Raw genomic sequence first — 23,272 nt, forward strand, 5'->3', positions numbered from 1 at the left:
ATTTCTCTACTTTTCAGTTACGGGTATCTTCCTCCACTCAAAGTTATGAGTCTGAATAATAGGATCTTATCTGAGCACTCTGATGCCTGTCAGCAGCATTCATCTGGGCTTTAGTGATCTTCCCAGAGAGATTTGTCTTCCTAGTTGTACACACATCCTCTTCTAATTTTGCTACCTGTTTGGCTGTAAAAAATGGTTAAATCCAGCTTTTCTCATCTTCTACCCACCCCACAACCTTTCCTCCCCACACAAAGGAATTTTGCTTTTTTTTTCTTCTCTAAATATCTTCTGGTGAAAAAATTATGAAGAGAAGAAAACACTTTAATGACCTTTTGCACTCTACCTTTCCAAGAAGTATCGGCCTGACCCTGCTGCTCAGGAGGTGAGAGTGGCCTAAAAGACTGGCAGTAATAAATCAAATAAGCTTATTTCTCAGTTGTGTGCAGCACTACTCGTTTTTCACAGACAAATTAATCTAGTGTCAGGGGGGAGAAGGGAAGGCAGGAAACAGAGATGCTGGTTCTGGCTTTGCCACTTCTTCTGTAACCTTGGGCAAATAACTTAAGGAACCTGAGGCTCAGCTCCTCCATCTGTGAAACAGCTGCTTGACTCTCTGCCAAATTTCACTTAAGAACCTCGATGAAAGACTCAGAATATTCACTGTGTCATCTTTGTTATTTATTTTTTACCTCCTCCTCTAGATCCCAGTGAGCTCCTGAGGAACCCCCAAAGCATCTCTTCCATCTCCTTCTCTAAACAGGTAGAACTGAAGTCCAATTAACTGTGCTCCCCAGACACCACCACCGCTGCCTGCAGCTCCAAACTTTCCACAAGCAAATCAGAAAGAGCATTTAAAGGAAACCCATTGAACATTCAGGCAGCATCAGCCACTGCTGGAAGATAAACAGCAGAGCCTGGTTCCTGTGGCCTGATACCCTGAAACTCCATTACAGGGAGCAGGGAGCTGCAAGCTGCAGGTTGCAATTTTATTTACAGTTAATCTCTGCTTATACTGTGAAATTAATCTGTCTCTCACACATCCATAGTGCACAAAATCTTGGCAAATGGGCTTTGTGCACACAACCTGATGGGGCTAGGGGAAATACAATCTGTCTTCCATTTACAGCAAAGGTAGAGGGCAGCTCTGCAGTTTCCCCAGTGCTTTGTTCTCCCAGCTCGGAGCAGGAGGCAGCAATCTTCATTTACCCTCTTTTTAAGTGCTAGCAGTTGCTAGATTTGTGTAATAACGGATCAAAATTCCTCTATGTTTAATTCTAGTACCTGCCCCTTATATGTGTTACAGATACTCAACAAAATAATCCACAAGGAAACAGGTTTTCATGCTCCTGCACCACCTTTATCATCAAATCAGATGTGCACTACAAGAGTTGAACAGAAATAATTAATTTTGTCTAATAAGGGTTCCCATGTCTCCAGTGAGAATGGTTATGAGTGCCCCATTAACCCCCTTGGGAACTAAACTGCTCAAAGACAAAGTTAAGGTAGAAGGAAGAATTAAAGTCAACCTCAGGTCTCCCTGATTCCTCCAGGTTTTGGGTTGGGTTGTCTATTTTTTTTTTTTAATTCATGAAAAATATTTGAGACAGCAGATGGGTTCCTGGGGAACTCCACTGACAGCAGGTCCTGCTGTGTTTTGCTCAAAAAGCTATTAATGAACAAGAAGACATTGTCTCTTATCATCTGATAGCTTCATTTCCATAAGAGCTTTTTGTAAGAGATCTCATCATAGGCTTCTGAAATTCCAAATCAGCCTCAGCACCCTTCACACACACACTTGCTTATCACACAGTTTTCAAAGACTCCTTCTAGAAAAGCAGTGCTGACTCTTTCCTACATAAAACACAGGGAAAAATGCTTAAATCACAGTGGCAATAACATAATCATGCAGTAAAAATGTCTTTATTGGCTCTGATTTGGAGGAAGAAACCACACAAATAAGCTGTTAGTTAGGTCTGGGTGCTTTTTAAATCAAGGATGTGATCTTTTTCCCTAAGGACCTCATGGCATTTTATGTGTGTTGCTTTTTAAACTCAGCACCAGGGAAAGTGAGACATCAAAATAAATGTTCAGTCCCTCACCAGAGTCACACAGAAATTTGATGACTTTGAGAAACCTGACCTAACACATAATGACAACATCTTCTACCTTACCAGAGTGCTGAAATGGGTGGGAATTGCATTTCTGTGGAACTTGAAACATGATGTTAGTCAGGTGGAATTCTAGACTTCTGAAGATTTTTATATTAATAAACCACCTACCAATTAAAGACTGCCTGCCTCTAATAGTCCTGCAGATTTCATAACTACATTCAGATGTCAGAGTTACTGACATTTCTATTCACTATAAAAGTTCCCTAAGTTTTAGAAGAAAGGACATTTTGACTGTTGAAAATAAGAACTGTCTGCATTGCAGATGATGGGTTCCATAACCATGCTCTCCCCTCAATCCATTTTCTGACTCAAGATATTTAAATCTCTTCTCTGAAGCACAGGCAGGATCCCAGAGTGACAGGAGCAGGACTTGTGCTCCCCACAGACAAACATCAACATGCCAGCATTATTCCAAATTAAACTAAATTACAGGAAATACCTAATTTTCCAAAGGGAAAGGCCAACCCTCTTTCTTGTATATGGGACCTGTGATAATCAGCAATAAAACAGAGACTTCTAAACACAAAAAACTTACAAAGATGGTTTGTGTAAGATGATTTCTTCCAAACTGGACAGACACATGCCATCAATCCAGGTTGGAACACTTTTGTGCACTCACCCATGGCCTGGCACAGGATGTCCACGTCCTTCTCCACCTCAGCCAAAATCACATTCTGGGGTTCAGCCGTGAAATACGGAGGTTCTTGGGGAAAGCAAACAAAAGTCAACAAGCAAAGCCACAGCAAAGTGAAAAACAGGCTCTCATTAAAAAATATTCATCACAGAATCTCTCCACAGGCGGTGCATCTGATGTAAGGGGTTACAAACTGATTTGTTTGTCTCTATTTGAAGTTGGGGTTTTTTTTTGGTATTAAAAGCATCATAAAAATAAGGCCTGACAATGTTTGCTATGCTGAGCATGAATTCCAGAGTGGAGTCAATGGAAGGTAAAGATTTAGGGGTTTGCACTGCAAATTAATACCTAGAGCAGGGGCTACTTTTCACTGAATCATTGAACGTGTTAATTTTTTGCTTAGAAAGGCCCTCCCGAGAGGTTTATAAAGGTTTATATTTACAATGTACATTTTATAGGATAGTTTGCTTCAGTATCTAGACTGCATTTCACCTCAGCAAGGCATGAAGTATGTCAGATAAAGTGCCATGGCATGTCACAGAGTTGACATCAGAGGACAAGTGCAGCATGATTAAAAGAAATTCCTCTCAACTGTTTTATTTCGAGAAAGCAAACAGATTTAATGCTTTAATTGAAGTTATAGTAATAATCATAAAAATCCCCACTTTATCATTAGGGCTAAAGAAAAGATATTAGATGTTTAATTAAACAAAGACCAGACTGCAGAAATTGCAGAGTATGCTGGCATGTAACTCTTTCTTCTATGCAGCATAAAATTGAAGAGCATCATGTCAAAGTCCCAGAGGCACTAAGGTTGCAGTCATTATCATGGTAACTAAAGACTGTCATAGTTTGTTCAATGCAATTATCATCTGAGTACTGGTTTTAGAAGGATTTTACTTGATTATAAATGCAGTTCTTCTGCAGCATAACGAAACTCATTGCTAAGTTTTAGGAAATACAGAAAAGGCAATGTAACTAGCTTGTGAAACCTAGTTATTTGTATTTCCATTTTAAGGAAATTGAGTATATTTTAGAATACATAAGAGGCTGCAAGATCCAAGGTCATTTGAGCCGACCTGCTCTCAAATCTCTTCACCACACACAACTGGAAAAAAGAACTTGTTGTATTATTGCTAGAGCATCAGCATTTTAGTAAATAAACTCATACCCATATAAATTTATCCTGCAAAATCCTGTTGCTACCTGTAGTATAGCAAACATGGCTGTCACACTGTGGGGTGACATCAGGAGGCACCAGGTTAGAACAGAACCTCCTCTTTCCCAGCAGTTCTTCCCTCTGACCACAATAAAATACTTGCTTGGGTGTACAGAACTGGGGTCTTGTCTGAGCACCAATGGATATTACAATTCTGTATTCATTCCAAATAAAGCCAATCAATATTAGTCTTCAGCATGCCATGCAGGGGAGGAGGGGAGGTTGCAAACAGCCTGGAATAGTTGTTTACCCAGCAAAACCAATAAAAACAAGCAACCTGATTTATTATATTCTAATAATATACATGTGTTAACATTATTGATCCTCACTGCCTAAATATAAAGCTATTAATAAACATGCATAATAAGCTGTGATTTATTGCATATGATCTCATGCATTAATCTCAACAACAATTTGAGAAGCTGAACATTTAATTGAAATTCACTGATGGCACACACTTTGACACGTTTGATCATCTAAGTTGCTGAGTCCTCTGCAATTCATCTAAGTCCATGTTTTCACTCTGAGCACTCTCCTTCCTCTCACACCATCCTCCAAGCCCTGCCTGGTGTTTTCCTTGTGCTCCATTTCTCTGGATGTTAACTTTTGAATTTCCAAACTTTCAGCCCAGTGTCCTTATCTGTGTTCTCTCTGTGTCCACAAATCCATCTCTCAAAATAAAATTTGAATCTTTCATTCTATGGCAATTTGATGTGATTGTGGGGTGAGGACAAAGCAACACTGGGCCAGGAAGACATCCAGACACATATCCATAAATCCAGACATTCCCTTCTAAGTCTGGGCTTCTTCTGTGAATGTCACTCCAATCACTGAAGTTTATCTTTTGCTTAGGGAGGTCCTGACTGCACCTTTCCTTCTATAAAGGATTCTGCCCTTAACAGGCCAATGTCTAAACTTGGCAACTTCAGCCACCAGCTCTCAAACTTTCTCCTGGATCAGCAACATGCTCACACACCAGTGATAAATTTGCAGATTTATCTTCACTGTGGGCCTGCAGTCCAGCTGCAAAGCATTTGATGTGACCTCAAAGATGCTGGTGGTTCCATGACCTCTGTTTATGTGCTGCTGCTGCTGCACAGCTCCTGCAGTTCCACCTGGCATATTTACAGAGTTGCCTTTCCCAGTGTCCCTCCCAAAATCCCAACCTGCAACCTGTGCTCCTTCCTTTAAATCCCACACAGGCTGTTTGACACCCTCAAAGAAACTTGTGATACTAAGAGATGCTTGGGGGAGCAGGTATCAAGCAATGAATTACGTGACAAAGAACCTGAAGTCAGCGACAACTGTCACTTAGCAAACAGGATGTGATGTTATAAAAAGAAGACTCACATCAGTTTTTCTGAGAGAAGCAGTGAGAAACAGAAGCAGACAAGACAGAAAAAGAGCAGAAGCAGCAGAAAGATGCAATCTAAAGGCCACAGGCAGATCCCAGAGGACTTTTGGTGCCAACAGATTTGATTTCTAGTCTTGAAGCCCAGACTCACCTTTTCCCCCAGACTAAAGGCTGCTGAACTCTGTTCACAGGCACTCCAGCAGCTGGAGGCACTGCCAAATGCTGCACCTGACACAGAGACAGCAGCTGCCCACAGACAAGTCAGATCCCACTCTTGAAAGATAAGCACTGATACAGAAAACCTTCCATGAGCAACTCTGCAATTTATGGCCTGTACTGACTAAAAAGTGACACAAGCCTGGGTGGAATGACAAGGCTGATTGATAAGGGATTTCTGATTGATAAGGGATTTATGGAAGATCCAGAATAGCACATGGGCAGCAGAGTTGTGATAAAGCCTAACATACCTGGAAAATTAGCCTTGGTGGTGCAAGGAATGAGGGAATTCCAGGATTATTGCTGTAGGGATACCCTAAGGGGTTTTGAGGCGAAAAGAGTGATTTCACACAGAACCTCATTATGGCTGGGGTTGGAAATGACCCCTGGAAATTACCCAGGCCAGTCCTCCTGCCAAAGCCGGTTCATTCAGGGCAGGCTGCAGGTGTGTTTTTACCATCTCCAGAGAACGACACTCCAAAACCTCTCTGAGAAGCCTCCTGCAGTGCTCAGTCACCCTCCAAGTAAAGAAGTCTGAGTTTGCCATGCAGCTTTTCCACACCCATGTGCCATTCACCAGCAGCATGGATGCTCTAAAGGTCCTGTGGAGTCAACAGAACTCGGGCTGTGGAGGAAACAGCTCCATTTACAGGTGCTGAGCAACTGCAACCTCAGCTCCTCACTTTTCAGAGGTGTCAAATGTATCATCAGCATGTCAGGTTTTATGCCCAAGGGCCTGAATGCCCAGCATTAACTGCAAGGGAGAAATTCAGAGTATGTGAATTTGGGTTGTACAGCACCTGGTGAATGACTGTCAGAAAGAGGCCATAAAAATGCAGCACTATTTATAGGGGTCAGATGGCATTCTGAGGGGGCAATCTGGGTGGCTGTATATATGACTCCACTGCATATTTATCAGGCTTGGTTTGAATCACACAGTATGAATTTAACATTTATTGTTGTAGGCAATAATCATGTGTTGAAATTTAATATGTGTGGTGAAATTATAACGTCTTCCAAAGAATTTAATGTGCCAGACACGAGTCCCCACACAAGGCAATTTTTAGGAATGATAGTAATTTGCCAGTATCAGGTCAGACATTTAAATTTTTTGGAAATTATAGAATCACAACAGTTAGAATAGGAAAGGACCCATTACTCCAAGTTCACCCTGCTGGCATTGTGGTGTGTGGCAACGAGAGGGGTCACAACCCACATTAGGCTGAAAGAAACAGATCCTGCATTGTTCAGATATTGTATTGGTTTTTGACTGATCTTCACTAAAATGTCAAGTACAAGCAAGGGAGGAAAGAGTATTTGAATATAAATGGATGTTTTTAATAGTTGTTGAGGGTTTTTGGAGTTTTTTTTCCACTCCAGACATCACTGGAAAGATGTGTCTCAGAAAAGCCCTTGGGAGCCTGCAAAATTTGATCCTGTTCTAACTTCCACCGTGCAGAGTTACATGGTCACTGATTTTAACATTCAAAAGATAGCAGTCAGCATCCATTACATACCCTTCAAACTGCACTGGAGATGTGTGACCTAATCCTAGATACACACATGAAAGTCAGAAAGAACACAGAAAGCCCCAGGGGCTCCTCCAAAGCTGAAATTCCTGAATCTCTCAGAAACTCAGGCCTGCTTATTTAAGAGGAAAATTGAACCTTCAACACGGAAGCCTTCCTCCAGCATTACCATAAACTAATTTATTTGGTGAATATCTTCTAAAGGAAGAGGAACTGGAAGCTTGACAGCCCCTTGTAGGTACAAAGCCTGTAACTCCAGACAGAAGATCAGACTGGCCATGCTGGGAGAGAAGCCCCATTGTGGATGCAGGTACAGCAGGCTCCTTGGAGCAGGAAGTTTCTTTGCATGAATATCAGGTTAAAACAGAGAGAGATGAAAAGATCCATGTGGTTTCTTGCTACCCCTACTGTGAGCTGCAGTCTGTGTGTTCTGAAATAACAGCCCAGGGAACACGTCCTGGCTGCAGGGCTGAAAGGAGGAAGAACTTGTTGGGAATATCAGAAACAGAGCTGGGCTGCCCAGAAGTCCCACTGCTCCCCTCTGGGGTAGGTCCTGTTGCATTTAGGCCCAAGGCAGAATGTCTGTGTTCATCTCAGAACCTCTGAGGCTTGACAAATCAAAAGCTGCAAGTATTTCTTTCCTTTGAGCCCAAACTGTGATTAGGCGAGTCCGAAGACATTTTGTATTATAGTTTTCCTGAAGACTTATTATTTTCTTACACAGTAGATGAACACATTCATCAGGATCTTCCCCTTAAGCACCACACATGAAAAATTATTTCCAGTGCTTTCAAAGAAGGCATCTGCAGTGTTTCAAAGTGTCTAAGCTAGAGCCATGAGAGCTGCTGTTTCCAGAGGTCTGAGCACGAGGCACTGAGGTGCTCGTAGCTGCAGAGGGAAATAACTTTGCTCTGGCAGTTCTGTGCACACAGTGCAAATTCCTGAGCAGCAGAAATGCACAAAGACGACCCTTCAGCATCTGGACACTCCAGGAGAACAGGGGGGAAGGAGCAGCCCCACAGACCACATCAGAGCCCAGCCAGGTGGGCCCTCAGGCCCAACACTGTGTTCCTGAATCCTGTGGTCCCACAGAGCTGAATTCTCCCAAGATGAGAATAACATGTCTTTTAATGTACATCTCTGGGCACAAAAAACTCCCCAAAAGAAGGGAAGCCCTCACCTCTGACTCTGTTCTATTCATTTGTATTCCTTTGGACAGACCAACAAGGCCTCAACCCTCAGTTCTGCACAACCACTCATCATGCCAGGCCCTTTTTTCAAATTGTTTTTCTCATTTTTTTCTGGTTTTACTATCTGACTACATTTAATTTAAAGAGCAGTTTGGATTTCATACAGTGGAAGAGTTTGGTTCCCCATTTTTTAAAACTCCTAAAATTCATAATTTCCCGTAGAACAGTCATTTAAGAAATGACTATTGCCATTTGTCACTAAAACTTGCAGAAGTGGAGCAAAAGAATTTAAGATTATCTCAGCTTTCAAATTGGTTTGTTCATGGGAAGACTCTTTAAATTACTTAATCTTCAAACTGTTAGTGATAAAACAAATGTGCTCTTATCTAATCTGCAACAAATCTTTCCCAAACTGTTACTCTGCCAAGCGAGGAACATGATACCCTTTAAAAATTTATAACAACTGCAGCTAATAAAACCAAGGTTTGGAACCACTTCAGTTTATCTTTTCTGGAACAATATGAAGATGTCAGGGAGCTCTTTGCCACGTTCAGAAGAAAAGTGCAGCAGCACACAGAGGATTTTCTTCTTGTTTATGCAATACTACTCTAATATATTGGAGACTCAGGCTTTTTCAATAGTATTGTGATTTTAATTTACAGACTGAGATATATTCTCAGAAATATCCAGAAAAGCTTCTGAGATAATAGTGTAGGTCACAAATAATAATTTGTTGAGTAGATGCCTTTGTGCTAAGTTCCACTGACTTCTAATAGAGCTCCGGTTGCCATCTGAGCCACATTCAAATAGTGTGACTTGTCTTAGCTGGGAAAGTCAAGGACTGATATATTTGGAAAAAAGCTTTGATTAACTCAGTGTTTGTGACATCTTTGATGCATTTTTTCATTGCTACCCCTATTCTACCTGTTAACAGCAAAATATTTTTCTCTCTTGATCCACAGAAGCTCTCACAGCCATGCTATTGAGGGGCTGCATTTGATTTCTCCCATTCTGCAAACAAATCTCTTCTTTTAAGCCAATTTCCTTTCTCTGTTAGTTGAGACCCCTCATTAAGTCCACGCTGTGTTATTCTCCCAAAAAGTACAGCTCATTATCAGCTCCCAATCTACACATCCACTACAAATATTTTATGCATGCAAATGGACAAGCATTCCTGATTCTCTCTAAGTACTGCCCCCATGGACTAGGAGAGATACACTGCAGAAAGCCTTAGGTTTGAATCTTGTCTGCACTTTCCTCTAGAACCCGTCCCTTGACTAATTAAATGACAGCCAGATCCATCCAAGAATTCTAAAGCTGAATATAAGTTATGCATTAACCACTAATCCTTTGATCTGGCTCCCTGTTTAGAATTAGAGATCTATCCTGCAAGCTCAAGAAACTCATAAATAAAGAAATCTATCAGGCTTTGCTGACACGTTGAGTAAACACCTGCATCTGAAGTGTCGTGTTCCATCAGAAGGAAATAAAAGTAATTGGTAACCAATTTGTTTCTGCTTTCTTTCATCTGCTTGTTCTTATCTACAGACCTTTTCATAACTTCATTCCCTGACAGCCTCCTAAAACTGGATAGGAAATAAATAAAACATTTAAAAATAAGAGAGCAGGTAAGCTACTAAAGCACTGCTGGTTTAATATGATTCCCCAGTGATTATTTTTCAGTTTTATTGTAACTGTATTTAAAAATCTTTTAGATGAACCAAGAGGCTGCTTTAAGCATTGCATTAGGCTGGATCTGACATCACAGCAACAAAGGCAAACCAGCTACAATAAAATCTTATGAATAAGAAAGAGTTTAAACAAAACCTATAAATAAGTAAATCCATCTCTGCTCTTTAAAGAGAAGGTAATAACTCCAAGGAACAGGGGGCAAGGAAAGAGACTGGAACCAAACTTTGTCCAGCAGGTAATAAATATAACAGACACACAGTGCTCTAAATGAATCTGGAATGGAGCTTTGCAAAGGGAAGAGCTGCTTTCTCACTTAACAGCAGCTACTACAAATTGCTTTAGCAGAATACAAATCATACAGCAGTCTTTAAAATTGTATTTTCAGAAGGCTCAAAGATGTAAAGAATCGTGGGCTGCATTCCCTCTGCAAAAGCTCCAGGAGTGCACGTGCCTGAAACCCTGAGCAACACCGAGACTGCTGGCACTGCCAGGGCTCCAACTTCCCCAGGACACTCCCACAGAAAAAAGCTTGACTGGCTGAAAACATCTCAGTGTCCCTAGTCTAAGCCACCTCTTTCAGTCTAAAAGTCCTAAACCACTCCACACTGTGTGCACTGTGCTGACGTGCACAATTTCATCAGACATGCCAGGAGCCACCATTTCCAAATTCCAACCTCCTCCCTACAGCAACACTTGGAGAGAAGGTGGTGGTGGAAACAAGAGGGAAAGGGCAGCAATGTCCCCTTTAAAAGAATTAATTCCAAAGTTTCCCAGGGAGCTGGAGGTCCAGCAAACAGAGCTGCTTTAATGGCATTTGCTTCCCTGTCCTGTTGCCTCAGCAATGCTCTGTGCCTGCAGAACGTCCTTGGCCCCCGACTGGCACCCACAGCACACGAGCACAGGAGTGTTCCTAAAAGCCTTCTTGCAAAAATACAGGCACTTGACATATGAAAACTGGATGCAAGCAAGGCAGGAGTTAATCAGGATTTAATACACCTAAAAGCCAAGATAGGGAAGCTGCCCATTAAGGATTTTACTACTGTATTTCTCAAAATTCCCATTAAATGTATAGTTTCGCAGGGGATTTACAATCACAGCAGTGTTTAAAAAAATCTATTTGATGAATTTATATTAGCAGGGAAGAACGGCTGAATTAATTTGGAAGATAACCCTCCTTCACCTCTTTTGTTCTGTTCTCTGAAGAAAGGTTCAAATGTAAGGTCAATGAAATATTAAGATATCAATTTTATTTCCTATTATACCTCAGCCTAGAGCCTTTTTTACTAAAAAACACATTGCCTCGAGAATTACCCAAGATAGAAAGGAAAGCTTTAGCTCTTGCTGGCTCCTCTGTGCTCTCTCTGAGTTTGGCTTCACAGAAGTACATCCCCACATCAGCAGAGGTCGGGTTGGTGATAGTGAGGCGTCTCCCAAAGCTGCTGATGCCACTGGTGATCTTGATTCCATTTCTCTTCCAGGTCACACTCAGTCTATGAAGAGGTCTGCCAAAAAAACCAAGAATAAAATCATAAAACATATATATTACAGAATAATCTCTGTGTGCATATATATATATATATGTTTATACACATGAGGAATATAATATTACAGATTATAAAACTTTAAGTCTTCCACTATCCCCAAAACACACTGTTAAAAAGTAAATACATGTATAACTTCTACACATCAAGGACTACAGACTACTCAAGTGGCATTATGCAAGTACAGCTAATTGATACAGCAATAGAACTTAAGTGCTAATAATTTGATTTCTCCAAGCAAAAGGAGTAAATACTGCTATGGGAATCAGCTGCATGGGAAGTGCTTTCATTACAACTCAATTACCAAAACAATATTAATCATATCAAGAACATCTCTGCCCTCAGAGGGGAAAGTAAATCAGTTGGTCTTATCACCCAAGGACTTCAACTATTCACTTCCACTGAAATTCAAAGCTATTCAAGGCCAGCTAGATGGAAACATAGGAGGAATGCTGTGAATTCTGTATTACAGTGCATTATGAACAGTTGAGCAATAATCACTGCAAAATGAGAGTGTCTGAAAAAATTACTTCATAGGAGATCCTCACTAAAATTTATTTACTAGGAAGCACCAACTGTTCAACAGCATCACCTCTGCTGTTGATAGGCAACAGCTGAAATATTATTAACCCTCACCATAATTTTTTCCTTACGATAATGTCTGCTGCTTGAACAGCACTTCTTTTCCTTTCCATGTGAGGACCAGGTGGGAAAGCACCCCTGCCTGACCCTCATTTGGCCAGAAAAATCAATGTGTTTAATTCAGGAATGTTGGACAAACAAGATCACTCATACGGTCGCTCTGAAGAGTGAGCGTCCTGCTTCAATCTCCAAATAATTAACAATAAAAAAAATGAAAACAACATCTTCTGTCCTTCTCTAGAGAGGAGAGAGTCCCAGTGAGAGCTGTGGAGGTGTTCCCATACCTGGCGTTGGCCACGCACTCCAGGGTGGCCTCGCTGCTGCCTGACACCACGCTGGTGTTGTGGGGGCGGATGACCATGGCAGGAGCCGCGCTGTCCGAGGGGCTGCTGGCACCTGCAGGGCACAGACATACCTGGTGAGCCCCAGTGGCAGCCAGGGCTGGGACAGTGAGGGTGCCACCTTCCAGGCACTGCTGCAAACGTCACCCTGCAGCCTCACCACAGGCTGGCATCTCCAGGGGGCCGTTCCCAATGGCGTTCCAGCCAACCCAGCAGTAAAACCCCACTTTGGGAACCCAGGACATTCCTCTGGCTGCCCTGGAGGGCTCGAGCCCCTGCCCAGGGGGCTCAGAGACCTTGCCACAGAGCCCAAGACCCCTGTGCCTTTGATTTAGCCCTTGGAAAAAACAATTACCAACCTTATATGAGGAATTACAAGTCAAAAGACTAAGTAGAATAATAATTTGTCACAGGGTGAAAAATAGATTTTTGAGGTTTTTAGAATGGGGGCTTGGGGTCCCAAGATGGAGGAATTTGGGCGTGCCTTGTCCTTGTTCCTTCTCCTTCCTAGCCTCCATCTTCTGGGTGATGTTGGCACTTTCAGATTGGTTTAGAGTAGAAGCTCACTGTCTAACATAGGTGATAGGTATTGGGAAGTAATTGTAAATATTGTACACATAGTTTTTAGTAAAAAAGATAACACTGGCCAGGGGCAGGCAGTGTGCCTCTGTCTGTCCTGCTGAATGGACCTTGGCAGGACAGGAGAAAGAATTTTATAGATAAGAAACAATAAACAACCTTGAGACTGAGAAATGAAGAGTTCTGACTCCTTCTTCCACCGCCAGGCTGGGAAAAGAGACTTTCTAATGCATCTCAGGGTCACGCTGACCAGCTAGAGATCCCAAGACCACACAACTCCCAAGAACCAGCCCCTGCCCTCCATCCAGGAATAGTCTCAAAGACAAAGCAAATAAATAAAGCATCCTAAATGTTTTCTACTGTTGAGCACTTTTTTTTTTATCAAACACTTGCTGACTTATATTTTTAAGACCTTTTCATGTTTTGTTTAATCTTACCCCTTCCACACCATTTCAAAAGAGTCTGCCAATACTCATGTTAGTTCTTTAAAAAGATTTTACACACTGGGGAACAAATATAAAATTAACAAAGCAGCATATCACAGCAACTTCAATCCCCTTTTCTTATCAGGAAAGTAAATAACCCAAATCTGTTACTCTTTTGTGAGGCTTCATACTGTAAATAATTTAGCTTATGCAACAGTCAGCAGACACTTAAAAAATGGTAAAAAGGCAGCTTGTAAATTTTCTCTGTATGCATTTAGTAAGTGAATTAAAATATCCATGTATTCATAGGTACTTTGCTTCAAGCAACTCATTTGGGAAAGAAAAATTAGCTATTTTTTAGCTTGAATAACACAGTAATAAAATTTTCAAGGATATGGAAACCAATAAACAAATTACAGAGAAAAGTAATGAAAATAAAACTAAACTGATGGAAAAGCAAGCCAGTTCATCAAATGTTTTCTGCACAGGAGGCTAGTCCATGCCCATTTAGCAGCATGGGAAATTGGGAAATGCAAGGTATGGACCCTAAAATTTAAGCTAATTCCCTAAAGAACAGAAAATGGTCAGCAGATTCTTTGCTTAATCATACCCAGCAGGCCAAAAGCCATTTGACATTGGATTTTACTTGTTGGATTGATAAAGACTTTGGTTATGGGGCTCAGAAACTTCACAAGGTGAGCAGATTTCTCAATGACAAATCCTTTACATTTGGATTTTCTAATTGACAGCAGTTAGTGTAGTACAGGAGATGGAAGCGTGGAATAATTTCAAAATTTAAAGAATACTACCCACACTTCTGAATAAATTCAAGCATTCAAGAATAGTACTTAAAGAGTAAGCAGATATTTATTTCTTCTCCTAAATATGCTCTGTCAACCTGACGCAGCATCTCTATGAAACACACACAGATCTCAAAACACAAGCTGTTAGTAGGTTTTCCACCTCCTCATCAACATTCCTGGAAATACGACGCCATCAGGTAGAAAATCTATTTTCTAAGATTTCCATGCTGGTCTTATAGGTATTCATGGCAGAAATTTTCCAGTTAGTAATTAAAAAAACCAACCAAAACCAAACAAAAAACCCCAGAAAACAAGAGCTGATGATCAGATTAGAAGCTTGTTACTGATGAGAAGAAATAACCTCAGCATCTCTGCTCCCCACCACTTCTGCCCAAGATGAAGGATTACAATGCTGAATGCTAAAAGATCAACAAACCAGTGACTAATTTGGCAGTAATCATTCCTTATCTCCATCTGGAAGAGAGGAAAACCATTTGTTTGACTTATCAGCTCCCCACTAAAACGCAGACAAAGAGGAGAAGTCGGCTTTGTTGTCACCCCCATCACCCACACGAGTGGCCCTGTGTGCACCCAGCAGATAAGAAAGGAAATAAAAGTGCACATTCCCCATCCTGCAACCAGGAAAAGGCAGAGATTTCTTAGTGACTGTAACAAAAACCTAAACAAAACGTGTTTACTGTTATTTTGTACCATCTCTGAAACAAACTTATTAAAAGCAGGCTCCTGCTAAAGGTTGTGATGAACAGATGCTGATGTGAGACACAGGGCTCAGCAAAAGGGTCAGAACTTGGATTCCCAGGAATGCACCTACAAAGGCCAGCTATGGACATAACAGGCATGTACAGAAAACAACAAAGTTTCCAAGTATTACCTAAACAGTATGGAGGCAGCATGAATATTCCTATTTTATATTCAAAGACAGCTCAAGTTTCCCTTTGCAGCACTGAGAAACTCCTTCCCATAACTCACTCTGGCCTCAATCTTGACAAATCAAACTCCACAGGGACATTCCCTTTGCAGAGGACACTTTGCAGCTTTGTTTTATGGCTAATTGAAACACCAAAGGAAGATCTTAGTTTTACTTTAGAGTAAAAATCTCAATAGGGCTGTAACTTGGGATCTGTGCCTTTCAGAACTTCATCCTTTTGTAAGAAATCCACAGGTTGGAGTATCAGAGTAGCCAAGATCCTAATGGAGATAAGCAACATTGGGATTTAGTTTGGATGATGGGATGTGGCAGATCAGCTTTCCATCAGGCTGGGGAAGGCAGAGAGTTATTGCAAACACTCAGATAATGAACAGCTACCCAGACTCCCCAAGTTTCTCATCCTGCCTGTCAATAAAGCCACTCCATCCTTCTCCTGCCTCCACATGCAGCACACAGATGTGATTTTACTTGACTGATGCTACACAAAAATCCAATGCAGAATGTCATTGTTAGTAAACAGACATTTTCTTTCAAAATCCTTTGTCGAAAACAATTGAATTTTTCTCCTTTTCACTGTTCCTTTTTTTACTTCATCAGACTTTTTGTTGCCTGAGCTTTCTAGAACTTTGCTGTTTCTGGCTTTTCATCACCTCTTCCTTCTCCTCCTCCCCTCCCCCTCAGCCTCTCTGCATTCATCTCTGGCCATTTTCCCCCTTTTTTTCTATCCCGTGGTCCCCTAAAGATGCTTCCCACTATTTAAGAGCTGCTCAATTTCTGATGTATCCTTTAATTTAATGATTGAACTTCAGCTTCTCTGAAAGAAATATTAAATACACTGAAATGGGGAAGTAATATAAATGCACATGGGAACAGAGCTACAGTGAGATGGATCCACTGACAGGGGACCACCATTCCCAGCTATATTCTACCTTTTTGGAAAGAAAAGGTCTTCTTTCCTTTCCATCTGCTTTCTGAACCCTCCTCTCAGCTAAGAAAGCAAAGCAGCATTAGGGAAAAACACTGGCCCCAGAAGTGCAGCCAGGGGATGCCTCACTATCAGACATAATCAGTCTGGGGGGAACCTGTGGGGAGCTGCAGAGACAAGGCTGAGTGACACTGAAAAACACTTAGGGGATGTGCTCTTAATCTGATTTTAGCCCTTAATAGATGACTGGACAGAAGGACTGCCACAGGCAAGAGGCCTAATCCAACAGGGACTGTTCTGCAAAAGAGAGCTCACACTGCTTTATTTTCCTTTCTATCCATTTTAGCCACTGCACTCCCAGCATTTCCAATCTCCCCTTTGCTTCTAAACTCTCTCATTTATCACTGTCTGAGCCATTACCAGGATCCACAAGGACCCAGTACCTGCAGGGCCTTCAGGACTGACCCCAAACAGTTTTTGAAGCAAGACTGTGGGAACACCAAAGACTTGGGACAGGGGGGAGTTTGTCCTCCAGCCTTCATCCCCTCATTCCCAGCTGCTCATGAAACAGTTCAGCTGCTGCCATTTGCAGCCCAAGATATTAAGATAAATTAGTATTGATATCATGTTTTCCATATTCAACTTTTGTTTGGTTATTTTTTTAAAGAGCCAGAAAAAGAGAAAAAAAATGAGACAACAGAAAATGGAAAAGGGATGATCTGGGGTTCTTTCTGTCCCTTTGAACATAAACTCCCTTCCAGACTGTGGAATTCAGGAATCTGGCAATCCCCCACAAAGCAGAGATAAACTGAGAGAAGAGAGAAGAAGAAAGAATGAACAACTTTTGCACGGTCTGTTTGTTTTTATCACCTGTGGCTGTGAATGGCTGCACATCACTGAGCTGCTGAACTTCTCCCTCCCTCCTCCTGCCTGATCAGGAATGAAACCCATCCAAGGCCTAACACTGATTGCTTTTTTTTAGTGCTGATGAGCTGTAGAATTTTCATCTGTTATTTAAATACAATAATTATGTACATTGCCCTATCATCTCTGCAAAGACAGTATTTTTATCTCTGTACATATATTGACATGTAAGGTATAGGGAATTTTAAATATTGTAATTTACAGTTTATAAAGATCCCAGACCTTATCAAAGCCACTTCAGGGTGCTTAATTTTCCCAACAGAACTGAAATCTCACACAGGCCTGATGACTGGAGACACAGTAAGTTCTTTCCCCTTCAGAAATGCATAAACATTAAGTTCTTCCCCAGATTTTACATTATGACATGCAAACTTTATCTATGTCTGCATTTGCAGTGCAGAATATTAAGTGTATTACTTCAATGGGAACTCAAATTCATGTGACAGAGATATGAGGTGAGCCAGGCTCAACAGAATCTGAGAGAAACTCTATCTCCTGAAAAGAAATAATAGTTTGAGTTCAGACTTGAGCACAACAATAAAGTTTATTTTTGAGGCTTGCTTAGAGATCCCAACCCTCTGAAGAAGCTTAATCCAAACAAGGTGACCACGAGCAGGAGGAGGGGGATTGTCCAAGTAATCAAGAGCCTGGGATGTGAGGCTGGCTGCACCTCATCTCTACCCTCGCTGTAAATTACTGCAAATGCTGCTCCATGTCCAGCTTGCAGGGAAGAAGGGATATCACAGGAATCAGTACCCAAAAATAAATTTACTTATTCATAATATGAAATTTGTCTATGTGAGAAAAACGCTCCACAGAAGAGACCACCAGTACCCTACCCTCAAGATAACAGAGAAATTCAGTACTTAAACAGAACTTTGAAAAGTTATTCTGAGAGAAAAATATTACAAAACTTTCACCCAAAAGTTCTCACATTCTTCCAGGCTTGCACAGGATGCAGAAATGCCTTGGTAATTACTATGCAGGATACAGGCAAAGCTTCATTCTATCAAATTATGGACACACCTATTAGAAATAAGCAGGATAGGAGATAAGAGTCCAGCACAAATAGCAAAAGTATTTCATCTTGTACAACATTATGGCATCAGGAGAGTGCAATCTCTGCCTGGGACGCAGAATATGAGAAAAGAGGAGAAATGACAATCACAGGGTATCTCAAGATTGCTCGAGGGGGAGAGAAGAAAAAGCAACCCTACAAATACAAACAACCTGATGGAACACACTCCCTGCTGCCAGGTACAGCCTGCAGATGGTTTGAATTATGAACCCAGAGTGGATTAATGCCCCTTTCCCTCTCCAGTACAAGGCACACAACAGGAATTGGATCCTGATCAATAATAGATTAATTTCCCTTCCCCTTCGGAGTAAAAGATGCACAACAGGAATTGGAGCCTGATCAACAGAAAAGCAAATGCTGACAACCACCTGCAGGCACCAGAGAGAAACATCATGCAATTAATGAAAAGAAAGCGTGTTCTCAATCATAAACCCATGTCCAAACCATGTCTATTGGTTCTCTGCTTATTAGAGTGATTCTTAAGAGCTGATACAATAAAAAAGCATTAAGATAATCAAAGTTACTGTTGCAGTTTCCCACTCTGACTCTAGCAAGGACTATTTATTTTCAAGAAAAGGGAAATCTGATGCTGCTGTCGCTGCACAGGTCTCTGCTCTGATTTCTAGACATACAGAAAAATAACAAGAGACTTTCCCATGAGGCTTCTTGGTCACATTTGTTTAGTTTGATGAAGAACATAAAAACTCCAGATGGGATTTTTTTGAGCCAGCATTACATAGTTACAAAATAATTAGCAAACTAATGGTGGAGAGTTGTTATATCAAGAATTATGACTTTTCAGTACCAAAGAATGTCTTCAGACTCCTCAAAAATTTAAGTATTGGCATAATTTATTTAACTTTTGAGAACCCAGACCGCAGACCTAAAAAAGTAAATAAGGAGCAACATAAAAACCTCTTAATTTCGTGGATCAAATTTATAGGGAAGAAACAGCTTAGTTGTTTGAATTACTCACAGCAAGTGAATTCTTCTATACCCAGCCCTCGTCTTGAACCAGACATCAAACATCACAACATATGAATAAAACACCACATACAAAAAAGATTTACAAAACCCAAGCAAAACAAGTGAATGATCTAGGTCAGTTGTATTTGTTGACTCTTTACACTCTTGTCACTGTGACTAGGCTTTGTCCACATCACAACAGACACAGGATGCATTTCCACTGCAAGGAAAGTTAAAAAAATAATTTTAAAAAGGGTGAATAAAATAATAAGACTCAGAACAATATAGAGCAAGTAGATCCCAAGTTAAATATCCAGAGTTTGAGGCGGGATATGATAAAGGAACAATTAGAAAAGATTTCATCAGCACCTCTTGAGGAAGCCTTGTAATAAATTTGTTTTACCTGAATTGCCCATGTCATAAAAAGGCTGAGAACATCCCCTCCCCTCCTTTTCCATCCACCCCTTCTGGGTCTGTGGGATTGTCTGAATTTATCATAATGACACTTCTGAAGCATTTAACTTTAAAAAACCAAAGTTACCCACAGAAATGAACCCATACAAGTGGCGATTTCACCAGTCCAGATCCCTTTTTGGTTGCAAAGCTTCCCAAAACTTTTCTGCTCAACTGCTACAAACACCCCTGATTCCAGCTTCAATGGCCAATGCACTCTGTTAGTTCTTCTGCCAGAGCTATCCTTTATAGCTTGAAGAGCTGCTCTCTCCCTCTGAGATGTTTACATCCTAAAGCATTTACAGAAAACAATCCTATTCTTTCACAGCCTTCATTTCACTAAGTGAAACAAGCAAAACTTGTCCTGCCTGGAAGGAGTCACAGAAAAACACACAAAAGATGAGGAGCAGGGGTAAAAATTCAAGCCAGCATCACTCTGTAAATGCTTCCAAATGTTTAAACAACTAACAGCCACGTTTTAAACAGCTTTTTTCTCCCCCTTTGTAAGGACTTTCACACAGACTGCAAGTGCTGTTAATTTAGCCCTAGGGAAAGATTAATGGAAAACTCAGCTCTAGCCAGAAGACAATTTATACCTCTTTGTGTGTAGATAGTCCAGTAAAGAGGAGATTTATATACGTTATTGGATGAAACGGAGTCTAAAACACAGGTTGAAAAGGTCTAAAACCTTATAGAGAGTTCTTAGGGTCTACTCCTGGGCACAATGAGAAGCTGGGGCTAAAATACAGTTGATTTAAAGATGGAAAATGTATTTCTGTATTTCTGTAACCAACAAAGTGCCCCAGGAGAGGCAGCGAGGCCAGGATGGTCCATGGTGGCACAGTCCCTCCAGCCTTTCACCAGTTCTGCTCTGAAGACAGGGACAGGGATGGGAGATGGGGCTTTTTTCTTGATTTTCCTCTCTTTCTACAGATCATTAAGTGCAGGTGACCCAGCAGCTGCTATCTGGGGGGTGAAATCCTCTTTTTTCTACTTCCTGAGGTCTGCAGACCCACTTTGTATTACAGGACTACCTCAGAAATAGATTTCTAGCATTGTCCCATGTAGTTTTAAGGAAATTAAACCACTGCTTAGTTACACAGCTCCCTGTGAATCAGCAGCTAAATTCAAAAGCAGACCAAATTCCTGCTCAAACACTCTGCAATTCCCTTCTCACAACTCCTCATGCAGAAAGAGCAATTTGGAAGTTCAGTCTCTGTCACTGACCTGACCTTCCCCCATGCACAGTGAGGGGCTTCTTTCTGCCTGGAAACTTATCATCCAGCACATCATTAGAGCTTTTAACATGAAAAAATATCTAGCCTCAAGCTATTCCAGCTAAAGAACACTCAGGTGGCTTTTCAATTCACCGGATAGCTTTAATACCAGCTAAATAAGTGGATAGAGTGTGTAATCTTATTCAACAGCAGTTAAAAGGGGGAAAAATATCCATGGTCTGGCAGTGGAATCTATTAGCCTCAGAGTCATCTTCAAAGGGATGCAGGAGGCAAAAAGGCAGAGCAGCAGCCAGGGCCCACAGCCTTTGGCTTCCCATGGAATCACAGAATTCCAGAATGGTTTGGGTGGGGAGAGACCTCAAAGCCCATCCAGTGCCACCCCTGCCAAGGCAGGGACACCTTCCACTATCCCAGGTTGCTCCAAGCTTTATCCAACCTGGCCTTGGACACTTCCAGGGATCCAGGGGCAGCCACAGCTTCTCTGGACACCCTGTGCCAGGGCCTCACCACCCTCACAGGGAAGAATTTCTCCCCAATATTCCATCCATCCCTGCCCTCTGGCAGTTTACAGCCATTCCCCTTTGTCCTGGCACTTCAGACCCTTGTCAGCTCTCCTGGAACCCTTTCAGACACTGGAAGATGCTCCAATGTCTCCCCAGAGTCTTCTCCAGGCTGAACAACCTCAAATCTCTCCCAAAACACGGCTATGTTTAAAAAGACTTCAAAATAACTCATTAGTGGGAATTACTTTTAAGAGGCTGTATATTTTTACGATGTACTTTAGTGCATTGCATGAGAAGCATCCTTTTAACCATAAACAGACCCTCATTTGGCAGGAGGAAACAGGTTTGAGGGGCCTGGCAGTGGTTGCAGGGGTTTCTGCAGCACAAGGCAGGAATCACTTTCTCCAAAATTTTAAGGCCTTGCATCTCAGTGCTTGACACACCTCAATATTTACCATTTGCTTTCTTAAAAATGGGAAATTTAAGTTAATAAACTCCACATCAGTAGCTGGATGTTAAATACCCCAAACCTGTCACTTAATAATCATGTGTCCAGAAATGCAAATTCAGTGGTGAGATGAGCTGAGAGGAGAAAGGAAGGAGAAAGCTGAGCTGGGGACATGGCTGTGTCACAGGGATCAGAGAGCTGCTGCCATTTCAGGGGCTGCAATTCTCACCAGCAGATCCTGGTTTAATGTCAAGCAGCAGCAAAGAGAGAGAAATAGGAGATAATAAATTGCTGCTTTCTATTTGCAAATACATCTTTGCATATGGCTTCATGTTGGGTTTTTTTATAAATGCATTCCTTAACTCCTGACTTTGGCACAAATAAAATCACACAACCAACAGTCTACTTTTGCTTTTTCTTACTTTCAAGACATTTAAACTCTTCCTCCTACTTAGAAATGAAAGGGTGGTAACAACTAAAGAAGAGAATCTATCCTTCACTGGACTTAAATAAAGAAAAGTATTTGCAATCACTTTGGGGGAAATTCTTTATGAAATACCTTCAACAATTTATTTTATGACAACAATAATGGAAGCACTATTTTCAGAGGGAAGATTTAAGATTAAATATGCTCTGTAGAGCATAAAGCAGATATGTGCAATTGATCACGTGTGAGTTCCCAAGATCTATTTCTCTGTAGCAGTTTTTTAAACGAACCTGATATTGTGGGGCATTACATGGGAAGCAGAGACTTGTGCACACAGACTGATCACAGAACCCCAGAATGGTTTGGGTTGGAAGGGACCTTAAAGCTCATCCTTAATGTTCAGGGACACCTCCCACTATCCCAGGTTGCTCCAAGCCCCATCCAACCTGGCCTTGGGCACTGCCAGGGATCCAGGAGCAGCCACAGCTTCTCTGAGCACCCTGTGCCAGGGCCTGCCCACCCTCACAGGGAAGAATTTCTTCCTAACTTCCTGCATAATTTAAATCTCTTCTCTTTTAGCTTGAAAGCGTTCCACCGTTTACATGCCCTTCACAACAGAAGGAGGAGCTTTTGTGTCACAGATATTTGGGGCAAGTGTCCAAGCCCCATTCCCATATTCTTAAAAAACACTCAACCAAAGCCACGCAAGCCCATTTCTGCAGGTGATGGAGAAGCAAAGTGTGGGTCAAAGCTTTCTCCAGAAAATCCCCTCCAAGAACTGAGATTAAAACTTGCCACATACAGACATAATTTGAACTTTAAAGAAATAAAAAAAGCCTACCAAATTTAACAGCCTCAGATCCCAGATACCAGGCACAGTTCATGAAGGCTTAAAGGAGAGCAATTCCACAGAGAGGATAGCACTGAAATAAACAGGCATTCTTGGTTTCCCTTGTTGAACTTAACTCTTCAAACCCAGACGCACTCACTGAGCAGCATTCCAAGCTCAAGGTCAACTCTTGCTG

General features: G+C 41.4%; 1 protein-coding gene across 1 annotated transcript in view; it reads right to left on the reverse strand.

The window, feature by feature from the left end:
• Positions 1–23,272, reverse strand: part of SDK1 (sidekick cell adhesion molecule 1) — a 389,058-nt gene that overhangs the window by 146,203 nt on the left and 219,583 nt on the right. Inside the window, exons 6-8 of the mRNA XM_030958488.1 lie at positions 12,473–12,584; positions 11,317–11,507; positions 2,791–2,874 (exon numbers count right to left, since the gene is read on the reverse strand). Of these exons, the coding sequence (XP_030814348.1) occupies positions 2,791–2,874; positions 11,317–11,507; positions 12,473–12,584 (387 nt within the window). The remainder of the gene's footprint in view (positions 1–2,790; positions 2,875–11,316; positions 11,508–12,472; positions 12,585–23,272) is intronic.

This window comes from Camarhynchus parvulus, chromosome 14 (assembly GCF_901933205.1).
Source record: "Camarhynchus parvulus chromosome 14, STF_HiC, whole genome shotgun sequence".
Classification (NCBI taxonomy): Eukaryota; Metazoa; Chordata; class Aves; order Passeriformes; family Thraupidae; genus Camarhynchus; species Camarhynchus parvulus.